The 12839-nt window shown below is 30.4% G+C and overlaps 1 protein-coding gene across 1 annotated transcript in view; it reads right to left on the bottom strand.

Annotated features, from left to right (window-relative positions):
* LOC136083429 (intraflagellar transport protein 140 homolog) overlaps positions 1-12839 on the bottom strand; it is a 47885-nt gene that overhangs the window by 2310 nt on the left and 32736 nt on the right. Inside the window, 4 exon segments of the mRNA XM_065802825.1 lie at positions 1741-1953; positions 2031-2231; positions 2306-2488; positions 5404-5458. Of these exon segments, the coding sequence (XP_065658897.1) occupies positions 1741-1953; positions 2031-2231; positions 2306-2488; positions 5404-5458 (652 nt within the window).

Here is a 12839-nt window from a genome sequence, read left to right as displayed (position 1 = left end):
AGAAGTTGATTTTTTTCAGAGAGATTCTTTAAAGGATACAACTCTCTAAAAAGCTTTACACAATCATTACCATTAAAATGCCCTCCATAATATTTAAAATTACCATTAAAATGCCCTCCATAATAAGGTCGAATTGGACTATGCAGTGATGTTTTGTTATTTGACAAAATGATTCACTACCCCAAGTAGCAAATAAAGCTCCATGGGTGGAATAGCTTCAAGCAAAAGCTTGTTACCAGAAAACTCAAGCAATGGCTAATGGATAACATTCTAGAAGTTTTTTTACAATTTATGTCTCCCCAGAACTTAAGATTTTATCACTATATTTCACAAAAAGTTTTAAGCTGACCACGGTTCAATAGTCAACATCATACTAGTTTAGAGGAGCCAACATCATACTTTGGTTGGTAAAGTTTTGTCATTTGCCATTGGTTTTCTTTATGCAGATGGTGTAAACAGATCTTCTGCACACTTCATGAGTTTTAGAACATTTTGGTATTTTGTTTTGAAGTTTTTAACCTTTTTTACTAAAGTTCAAACTTTTTTCTTGATAAAGTGTTTTTACACTGAAAAATTATTTAATAATTTAATTTTTTTTTAAATATCAAAAAAGAGATTGATTAGAAAAGAATTTAATATGTAGCAAAAAATTTACAATAAATTTTTTTTTATTGGTAATCATAGGTTGGTGTCCCCTAATGAGACCCTAACCTATAATAATTAAATAAAAAAATAATTATTTAATTAATTAAAAAAAAACAAACTCTTAGAACAAACCATTAATTAAACACTCTAGTGTAGTTATTATTATTTCCTAAACTTTTATACAAAAATTGTTTTATATTTCATTTTACACAAAATCTAAACATAAAAGTAGAAAAAACACTTGAAATGAGTAAAAATATTGTAACTCATAAATCTCTCTGTTTGATTTTTATTTATTTCAAGTATTTTTTCTACTTTTATTGTTAGATTGTGTGTAAATGTAAAACAATGACATATAAAATCTTACATGTGAAAAATATAAAAAATCCCAATTATAGGATTTTAAAACCACTTGAAATAGATATCTACCGGAAAATGTAATTAACCTTAGAAAGGTTTTTATTGGATATTTTCTTAGTATCAAGTCCTAAAATTTCAGGGTGCGTGAAATGAAATGGGAAACTGTCCAAATTCTTTCCTGCTTAAATTTACTATATTTTTATTTTTATAATAAATTTTTTTTTTGTTAAAAAAATGGAGAAGACATTTTTTATGTTTATAAGATCTCAATATTTATTTAATGTTAATGTTTTTTTATTTTGGAAAAAAAATTTATAAATAAAACAATATAAGAAAAGTAAAGTGACTCCTAAAATATTTTATTTTGCTTGACATAAATAAATTATGCATATTGATATGTTATGGTATATTATGAATATTGGTATGTTATGGTATATTATGAATAGAAAAGAGTGAATAAAAAAACACCTGAAAATTTTTTTTTCTAAGTTCACTCCAACCTTGTCCCATACCATCCCGACACAGGATGATGCAACAAACAGTGTCACATTAAAAAATTAATACCATGATTTTAATTCAATGATTAAGTAATTAGTTTTGTAACCATGACAATTCATTAGTCTATAAATTCAACACAAATTTTATGGTACTTTATGGAAAAAAACACAACATGAAAACGAACATTCATTCTCACCCCACTTTCCCCTGATATATTTGTAGAGCAAAAAAACATACCTGAGCGCAAGACTCATAAAATGTTGATAATGATTCAAGAGCACGTCCTTTAGTATAAAAACTAATAATATTCTTAAGAATTTCTGGATCTTTCTGCCAATCTAAAGACTGCAAATAGTTTGCAGCCATTACATATATTTCTTTTTGTCTTGATACACCAGCAAAAAATACTATCTTTTCTGTATCTCCTGATTTTAATAACGATTTCATAGCCTAAGAAATAAATTATAAACATATAACAAAACCAAAAACAGGAAAATGTTAAAATAATAAAAATTAGACGCAGTAACCTTCATCTTGTTTCCAGCCTGAGTAAATTTTTTTGTGGCAAGGTGAAAAGAACCTTGTTTGTATGCACATTCTCCAATTTTTTCAAGTAAATATAAACGATATTTTGCATCAGAGTGTTCTTTGGGAAAAGTCATTTTTTCTGCAATTTCTTCTGTTATTTGGATATCATGATCAAGGCACATTTGAAGTGCTTCTTCAAACTAAATAAGAATAAATTATGAAATAAAAAATAACTCAAATAAAATTTTAATTTTCTAAAAATCTACATTCTCACCTTTTTTGAAGCAATAAGAAGATTGACTGCTTTGTCAAACTGATCATTTTCTATGAAGAAATCTGCACATTTATGTAGTACTTGTGGATCAACATTCTCATCAAGATCATCTGATATTAACTGCAGAGCACCAAACTGCTTTGAACTGAAGGCAAGATCAATAGCTTTTGAAACACTTCCTCCCTGAATCAGAATAAATTAAAAACACAATATTAAATAAATAAAAATGTAACAGTCATACAAGCTAAAACTTCTATATTATAGTTTCTTATAAATAGCTGAATTTTGTTGTTTTACCAAAAATATCAGTAGGTGTTTTAAAATTGGTTTTTGATATACAGTGAAACATTTTTAAGTAATCTTGGACATATTAAAGTTTAATCTCCTTAAACATGACACTCACATTTTCTTGGTACCGAAAATTTCTGAGAGGTATGAAAGGTTTAATAGAGAGAGGTAAGAGAGGGTAAATAGAAGGAGGTAAAAGACGTTAAATAGAAAGAAGTACAATGGGGTTAATAGAGGGAGATAAGAGAGTAAATAGAGGGAAGTGGGTTAACAGAGGGAGTTAAGAGAGGGTTAATAGAGGGAGGTAAAAGAGGTTAAATAGAGGGAGGTAAGAGAGAGTTAACAGAGGGAGGTAAGAGAGGTTAAATAGAGCAAGGTAAAAGAGGTTAAATAGAGGGAAATAAGAGAGGGTAAATAGAGAGAGGTAAGAGAGGGCAAACAGGATTTCTGAAAATATGAAAAAACAACTGTTTGGTGTTTTAGCTTTTTCACAAAATAGCTTTCTACTTTTTTAAGATTTATGTTTGTTATTTCAGGATTTAAAAATAACAAATGTTTTTCTATTTTTTAACGTTTTGGAAATAATAAATTTTTCCTTGGTAATAGCTTATTAAAAGAATAAAGTTTTTTTTGGTACTTTATTATTTTTGTAAGTAGTAACATGTCAAATATTCACATCTATAAATGATGGTTTAATTTTTAAATTGATAGAAATTATGAAAGTATTGGCAGTGGCAAACTATTAATTTAATAATTTCAACCCCATCTACAACAAAAAGTTGAGAAGTCAACATTCTTGCAAAATTTATTGCATTATTAATGTTATTTATGAATTATATTTGTATTACTGTGGTGTATTTTTTATTTTTTTATTTTTGCAATGTTGTTGCTTATTACATTTGTTGCTATAATTCAAATGATATTTCATCTTAATATTTAAATATATCCATGTTTTATTTTTATATTTTACCATCCTTCTGATCATATCTCATTAAACATTGTGTTTTCTCATTCATTCATTATCTCTCATATCATCTCATCCACTCATTTTCTTTTTTCTGATATTAGTCTTACTATTTTAAATACTATTGTTGTTCTTTTTGTTTTTTTAAATCTTTTTTATTACTTTTTGTTCTTTTATTTTTTATGTAACTAAGGTGTCACTCTAATGACTAGTTATGTAATTAAGGTGTCACTCTAATGACTAGTTATGTAATTAAGGTGTCACTCTAATGACTAGTTATGTAATTAAGGTGTCACTCTAATGACTAGTTATGTAATTAAGATGTCATTCTAATGACTAGTTATGTAATTAAGGTGTCACTTTTAACATTTCATTGTTCCAAGCTCAACAATGAAATGTTAAACTGTTAAAAAAAGATCTTACATGCAAAAGCATTTGTTTTTTTTTAAACATGTATAAAATAAAAATAGTACATAAGATACATATAAAGTAAGCATAAAGTATGTATTTGCATTTACCATAAAAATGTCAAGTTGATCATAAGTGCAGTTAAACTATTAATATTTTGTTTTATCTTTTATTTTCTATTTTTTAATGGATTTATTGATAAGAGCTTTTTGTCAATTTAAAAGCTCTCTTGGCTTTTGTTGTTTCAATTGAATAATTTTACTATTTTATTATTGAAAGAATGAATTCAAGAATTATAGATAATGAAAGTTTGTATCTGTCTATATATTTATTGCAAGGTCTTCCTTTATGCATGTTAGATAATTATTTGAGTGATAACTTAAATTAAAATTTATATTCTTAATTGCTGAGTTGCTAGGATGCAATTTAGATTTTATTACATGGATATTTCATACAACTTTAACAAAATTGTAATTCATTTAAATTTATTTGTTTTGATTTTCAGTTTTGTTGATGATAATGACAATTATTAAGATGATAATCCTAAAGATGAAGATGATAATCCTAAAGATGAAGATGATAATCCTAAGGATGAAGTTGATAATCCTAAAGATGAAGTCGATGATAAAATATATGTTAAGAATAACATCTTAATAAAATTAATAATCTTAATAATAAAAAATCTTCATTATTTAAAAAAAAATGTTTCCATCATTGTTTAAATGAAGTCCTTGAAAGGATCAGAGAATATTTTCAACTTTTTGTTGTAAACATAAAAGTTCTTCTTTTTTAAATTAATATCTCTTTGAGCTATAGATACTTTGGTTGTACTTACTACATTTATATTGAAATATAAATACATACTTTGGTTGTATTTACTATATTTATATTGAAATTTTTATTAATATAGATACTTTGGTTGTAATTACTATATTTGTAATGATATTTCTTAGAGCTATAAATACTTTGGTTTTACTCACCATGGTCATATTTGTACAAAGTCTAAATATGAAACTATAGTGCAGTTAGTATTTCATTTAATTAAAGTATATCAATTAATTAAAGGCTTAATTTAGATGTTTTCTTTTGATGTGCACTTGCAAAATTGTGTTGTCCATGCTTTTTTATTATGTGTACTTGCATGCTTGTGTCGCCTTTATTTTTCAGGTCATCAAGTTAAACTTATTATCATATATTTAACTTATTAAAATAGTGGCACAGTAGTAGAATGCTTCCATCATAAAGGAGGTACAGAGTTCTAGTCTGCCAAATACCTAGAAGTACAGAGCTCAAAACAATTCTCAGTGCAGCAGACTTGTTTGTTTATTATTGTGTAACAAGAGTTTAAGGTTGAGAGAGGGTTAAACAATTTAAAAAAGTGTGCCTCCCTCATCTTTTAAAAGTAAGTATGTAAAAAAAAAAGAAATAGACTACAAACCCTGTGATACAGTGCAATAGCTTTATCATCCATACCTCCTTTTTCTTCAAAATACCTTTAAAAGAAATCAATATTATATGGTCAATAATTTATATATATATATATATATATATATATATATATATATATATATATATATATATATATATATATATATATATATATTAGGGATATGACTTTTTTGCAACCTACTAGGCCTGTACCGTAATTCAATGAACTTTTATGTAAAAAGAACGAATAGATGTTTCATTTTGACATATTTTGAAAAAAGGTCACCCCAAAACCAAAAAATCGAATTTTCAATAGGTACACTTTTGTACAGTAAATGAATATTAAAGGCTGAAGATGTTGTAAGAGTCATACTCCTGTTGTTATTTTATTTATTTATGCAACATGTACTGTGATATAACAAAAAACATTATGTGATATATAATTATACAAGTATTACAAAATTAACAGTATCAAAGCGTCTAGTACAACAATATACATAACTGTCTGTGTCTATAGGCCTACTGTGTTTAGTACATGGGCCACATGATGCTCACATCTCATAAAGAGTCTAGCGCTTATTACTTAGAATGAATCGAAGTTGCAGTTTGTCTTTCTTTCTGCAGGAAGCATACAGGTCTTGCATCACCTTGATTGCACGTTCAGCTATCTGATTACTTCGTGGTATGTCGATGACGGATGGCTCTTTCTTCCAGTGATTTTTGAATGACTGCAATGCCTTTTTGTAAGGCTTCAATACATCAGATAAATTCTTGAAGTCATTGTCATTGTACTTTTGACTACTAAACCAATGTTCTGCCCACTCATATGAAATGAACCTGCAAACCTTCTCCAAATTCTTTCTCGCTTCAGGCATAAGAATGAACGCCAGAATGGCGAGAATGGCTCTTGAGTTCCATCTGGCATTGCTCATATTAGGAATGTTCTGAAAGTGAATCAGAGGGAAGTTTCTTTGTTCTTCATAGAACCTAAACACTCTTGTTAAATGGTACAAAAACTTCATATCGTCTCTCCACCCTGATTTATCAAGAATTTCTACAGTTCCATTCACAAACTTATCCTTCAGTTCATCATACTTATTCAACAGTTCAGACACAAATGGGTATTCAATGTTTGGAGATTTGGTATCACCCCCAAGTTCTTCGTCCATCACCAGACGGAGAATCCTGTCTAGTACGTGATGCTGACAACCGATAAATTGTGGTATTGTGACACCCTTTAATTTAAACATACGTTGCAACTTCACAACAACTCCATTTCTCTTCCCAGTATTGACGTTTGTTGTATCAGTAATGATCATCTTAATTGAATTCCACAAATTGTATTCATCAATAAGTTTGGCAATTTTTTCAGCAACAGTTTCAGCTTTGCCATCTTTTAAACGCAGTGCATCAAGTTTCACGTCAGTTCTTTCATTCTGAAGTACAACTACCTGATATTCCTTATCATCTATTCGTTTGCCGTCAAAGTGTAAGGACCACTGTTCCATTTTAAGTTGTTGTATCATTTCTTTTTTTAATTTACCTGCCTCTTTGAATATGGACTTGTAAATTGCTGATTGACTTGGAGTTGGAATATCAATACCTTGTTGTGATAATACATTGCATATTTTAGCAGCTTTCTTTGTGGAAACTCCACTTGATGTAACCATACTTACAGCAAATTTACTTTTGTAGTGCTTTCTAGTTTTTTTCTGAGTGTCCTCATCATCGTCTTTATCACCGTCGTCGTCTTCATCATCTTCACTCTTACTTTTGCAGTTTTCAGATTCAGTACCACTGTCTGTGGTAGACAGGACTTGTGATGTGGAAGGTATTGCTGTTCCAGACTGGACTTTCCTTCTCTTGGAAGGGTGAATGGTTTCTTTACTTGCCACTTGTCCTGTTGAGTACCCCACCTGTCCTTTATTTTCTTTTTGTAGGTGGTATAGACGTTTATCTTCCGAGGATAACCACTGGCCATTCACTTTCGTGATGTCAAATAATGCATTGAGAACATCATATTTTCCACGCTTGACACATTCATCATAGACCTTCAGCACCTTCATAAGCTTTGCTCTTATCACTTGATCAGACACACGTGGAAAATTCAGTTTATTGTCCCACAATTTTGTAATTTCCTTAGAAATTTGGTCTATTCGTTCTTTTCTTCCTTTAACATATGCTCCGAGAAACTGGTATCTTCCTACGATCTGCAATTGAAGTGGTATTCTGGATTTTTCATCGAGTGAATGTTCTTCTACAGCCACGCTTCCTCTTCTTCTGTGTGACTCTTGAAATCTCACCAAATTTTTAGTCCAAGTCTTCTTGTTCTTTGTTACTGTGGTATGACTTTTCTTGTGAGACATCATATAATATTGTTACGACTTTACGGATAGCTGAGCGTAAATATCCGTTTAATAAAGTCGTTTAATTAATAAAATACTTTAACTGTATAGTAATCCAATTATAGTTCGATAATCCAGTCAATGTTGATAACAGTTCGATAATCCAGTCCGTATCCTAACGATAATGCTACAACTACTTATACTTCGTACACTTACAGCGTCTTTAGTTCGCTACAGTAGTTCCTTATTAGCTCAGTTACACGCAGAGTACTTCATAGAACTATTCACATTATCAACACTGAGCTCTGACAGCAGCTCGCTTATATAATTATTTAGAGCTTCCAGAATGTTCTACTAAGTTCTATAATCTTCTACAGTCTGTTACAGTCGTCTATATCACCGTGGTAACACAATGACGTCATCACATAACAATTCCAAGTATTTGCCGGCACACGGCCGTTTCGTTGCCATGGTAACGTGTGGCGTTATATTTATAAATTCATAACAAAATAATGAAATAAATAGAATTAAGCTGAGAATTAAGCTTAAGATTAAAACATCGGTCAAAAATGAATGTATAAAAATGGTAAATCAAATTTTTATTTTGGGGGTGACCTTTTTTTGTTGCAGAAAGCTTTTTGGGCCTTTTTTCATGATTTTAGGTAAAAGTTCATCGATTTATGATACAGGAAACATTTTATTTGAAAAAAAATTAAAAAGTCATATCCCTAATATATATATATATATATATATATATATATATATATATATATATTTCTTATCAGTATAAGATATATAGTGCTTGAAGCGAGAAAAAAATAATTTTTTAAACATCTTCACTTGCAACAAGGCCAAAAGCAACCACTGGAAGAGAAAAGATGAGGTTTATAAACAAGATAACAATTAACAGGCAACTTAAAAGGTTGCAAATTATATGAATCAGGAAAATAAGATGAAGTAAGCAAATTCCAAAAAAATGAAGTTTGAGGAAAAAAACTAGACAAACTAGGATTTTCGGAGCACTTAGGAATATTCACAGTAAAAGGATAACACTTAATTAAATGATGAGTAACACAAGAGTAAATTTTAGTAGATGGCACAAGAGGCGTTGACTCTTTAGAGCAGCACCCATTGTAGTATTAAAAATAGTATATAAAAGAGAAAAAGAAGCAATATTACAAAGATTTGACAATGGTTTAAAAGTGAAAGAGCCTCATTTGAAGATCCGCTACAGATATGGCAACAGTATTCCATACAAGAAAGAATTTGAGATTTATAGAGACAAAGAATAGAACCCGAAGTAGGAGAGTGGCAAGCATGATAAAGAGATGCAACCTTAGCATGTTAGAAGCTAATTTTGCAATTGATTTGATATATGGTTTCCAAAAAAGATTTGAAGTTAGAGAAGACAATGGGTAGATGCCTCGAGTACATAACCGTTCATAAATATAGGAAGATCCAGATTGCTGCAATAACAATTAGCTAAAAAAAATTGAGTTTTATCTTCATTAGCCACTGAGAGCCCATGCCGTAGTAGAAGTGAGAACCTTTTCAAGCTCAAAGTCCCCTCCAAGCAATGAGAGAGTGTTGGGTTCTTATCAAGACAAGAATAAATGGTAGTACATCAGCAAACAATAGCACTTTAGATGTAAGAATTTCTGGGAGATCGTTAATGTAAATTTAAAAAAGTATAGGGCCAAGGATTGAACCTTAAGAAACCCCTGAAATTACAGGATATAAAGAGTGCTGTCCATTGAGGACAACTTTTATACTAAGATTGGTAAGGAAGGATTCAATAATCTTAAAGATGTTACCTGATACACCGTAAGAAGAGAAGTTATGGAGAAGACTAGTTTACCAAACTTTATCAAAAGTTTTAGAAATGTTGCGAGCGATAGCCCTAACCTCTCTAGGTTCATATAATGGACAATAAAACCAATTGATTATTACTGCTAACAAATAAGCAGTAGAATGAGAATATTGAAATTCATATTGCTGATTAGAAAGTAAATTATTAGACTCAAGATGAGAAATAAAGTGCTTGTTAAATAAAGACTCAAAAGCCTTACTTATGATAGGAATAAAACTAATGAGATGGTAGTTAGACTAGTCAGATATTTCTCCAGACATTTTAAACATAGGGATAATAGATGCAGACTGGAAAACTAGACTCTGTTAAGCACTTGTTAAATAGTTTTGAAAGTATAGACGACAGCTCTGGAGAACACTTCTACAAAACTATAACAGGTATGTTGTCCAGACCATAAGCTGTAGAAGAGTCTAAGCAGGAAACCACTTTAGATACAGAAGCTGTAGCGATACGAATGTCTAGCAATGGATCAACCTGTTTGTCGACTATATCAGGTAGGATGTGATTAGTGAAATCAAGAAATGAGATTGATGAAAAGTTCTTAGCAAACAATTCAGCTTGGTCTTTAGGTGAGGTAACAAAATCTGAATCATACAAGAGAGGTGGAATAACAGATTTTCCCTTATTATAGACATTGTTAAAGATTCTCCAGAAGTGTCCGGAGCCTAATTTTTGAGATGAAATACAAGATTTTGTGATCTGAGAATTGCAGGCTTTGGCATTAGACAAAACCTTTTTACAATGAATTTTAGCAATATTAAACAGATGTCTGTTTACTGGAGAATAGTTTTGGTGATGGATATGGAAGTAATAGTTAAGATTGGAAATTGCAGCAGCACAATGAAACCAGGCAGAAGAGTGAAACTTGAAGTAAAACCAGGCAGAAGAGTGAAACTTGAGTTGGAATTGTCAAGAAGGAATAAAAAATTCATTGCCAGCCAAAGTCCAAGAAGTCATTTAAGAAGCAAAATTTGTCAGCAGGAAGACAAAAGATTTCTACCCAAGGGTCATCACAAGAAAGAAAAATCACAGAAAGAATCCCAGTCAGTGATCAGTTTCTCCACATTCACCCTTAAGTTCTTCTGATCAAACCATGATCAGTAGAACTTAAGGGTGAATGTGGAGAAACTGAGCACTGACTAACGGGTGAACAGTAAAATATGAGATTTTTTTAAAGGTTTTTATTTTTTAATTTTTTTTTTGTGCACTGATTCATTTATTGTTTCTATTTAGAGCCCACTCTCTGTGCCTGTTGCTGGAAAAGTTTTATGAAAATATTCTTAATATTTTGTAATCTACATCAAAATGAAGCGTGAAAGTTTGATTGCTCATGTGTACAGGTATTGTGATTCGCATTTCAAGGAAGGTAGAAAAGTCGTCATGGATCATTTTTTGAAAGAAAATCACCCAAGAGCAAGCATTTACAGATACATTTCAATGTGGAAAAAGGCAAATCAAAACTTCATGTTGTTGGTTCTGGTCGAAAAGCTAAAATAATGACTAAAACCAAAATTACCAAGTTGAAAAGCATGACTGATGGTCGTTCTGGCATTTCCACCCAACAAATTGCTCGAAAGCTCAAGTGAAGCCAATCTCATGTTGTGTATACAATTCAGCAACACACAAATATTGTTTACTGAAAAAAACAGACCATTCCAGGCCATACTCCTGAGCAAGTTACAAACATGTTGTGGCAGATTGTGAAGAAAATTTTATGGGTGTGATTTCATAATTGATGATGAATCATACTTCACATTTTCTCACTCTGATAAGAACTCAAACGTTGGGTATTGGTCAAGCAATCCAAAAGCAGTTTCTTGTGGTGTGAAATACAAGTCAAAGGCAAATTTTGAAAAGAAAATGCTTGTATGGTTAGCAATTTCACCTTGAAACATCTCAACACTGTATTTTGTTCCTTTGGGCCTTGCTGTCAAACAAAATGTGTATTTGAAAGAGTGCATTATCAAAAGACTGATGCCTTCTATTAAAAAACATCATCCTGAGGGTAATTTGTATATTGGCCAGACTTGGCTTTGGCCCATTATGCTAAATTAGTGACAAGCTACTTGATCTCAAAAAACATCACTTTCGTACAAAAAGCCGATAATCCTCCTGCAGTACCTGAACTTCGTCCAGTTGAAAACTTTTGGTCAATTTTGAAGGGAACGGCTAATAAGAACAATTGGCAGGCTACTTCAGTTGATGAATTAAAACAACGGATTGAGTATTGTTTGAAGAAAGTAGATGTAAATGATGTACAGAATATGTGTGGAGGGGTGTATCGAAAGCTTGATTTTGTAAGACGAATCGGTGAAACAAGTCTATTGCAACTTCATAAATAAATTATTTGATCATAAATCTACGAGCTGTTTTTTATTTTATCAAAAAATATTGATCCACTGCAAAGTTAGAGCATTTCAAAAAAAATCTCAAATTTTACTGTTCACCCGTTGGGATCAGAAATTGCATTTCACATATGCGAAGAACGAATTTATGTAAAACTACATTATTTATGTTAAGCTAAAATCTTTATTGAAAGATTTTAAAGAGATTGCGCAGTGGCCTTGTTCGTAAAGGTTCATGTTTTGGAGTTATAGAGTTGAGAGAGGGTAATAACCACAATTAAATAGCCTCCTTTCTGTAGTTGCCTTCTTGGCCTTGGGGAGGTGAATTAACATTGAAAAAAAAAATTAAATGCTGCTTTTTAAAGGATTTGAATATATACAAAACAAGGACATCATTTATTACAATGCAAGTATATGCTAAAATAATCTAATCTGAGTAATGAACTTAAGAAGCCTATAAAATTGTATCATAAAGGTAATTACAAGTTATTTTCAAAGTATATTGACAACGCCGATTGGGTTAAGGAATTTAACAACGAATTAATCAATGAACACTATGAATTGTTTCTGTTTCATTACTATTATGTGTCACAAGAATATATTCCAGTAATTAAAAACTCAAAAACTAATAATAAAAAAAAAAGTAGATGACTTCTGCTCTAAAATCAAAAATTAAGTTAAAAAACTAAATGTGGCTTTTAAATAAATCAACAAATAGGGAACATGAATTAAATAAAACTCAATATAATCGTTTAAAGATTGAAATCAGAAACGAAATAAAGAAAAACATTAAGTCATTTGAGAGGGAGATTGATAATAATAGTAAAATAAATCCGAAGTTACTTTATATGTATATTAATGAGAAAAAAATGGTAAAAAGCCAAAT

Source organism: Hydra vulgaris, chromosome 08, assembly GCF_038396675.1.
Source record: "Hydra vulgaris chromosome 08, alternate assembly HydraT2T_AEP".
NCBI classification, from domain to species: Eukaryota; Metazoa; Cnidaria; class Hydrozoa; order Anthoathecata; family Hydridae; genus Hydra; species Hydra vulgaris.
This window is presented reverse-complemented; position numbering and strand designations above follow the sequence as displayed.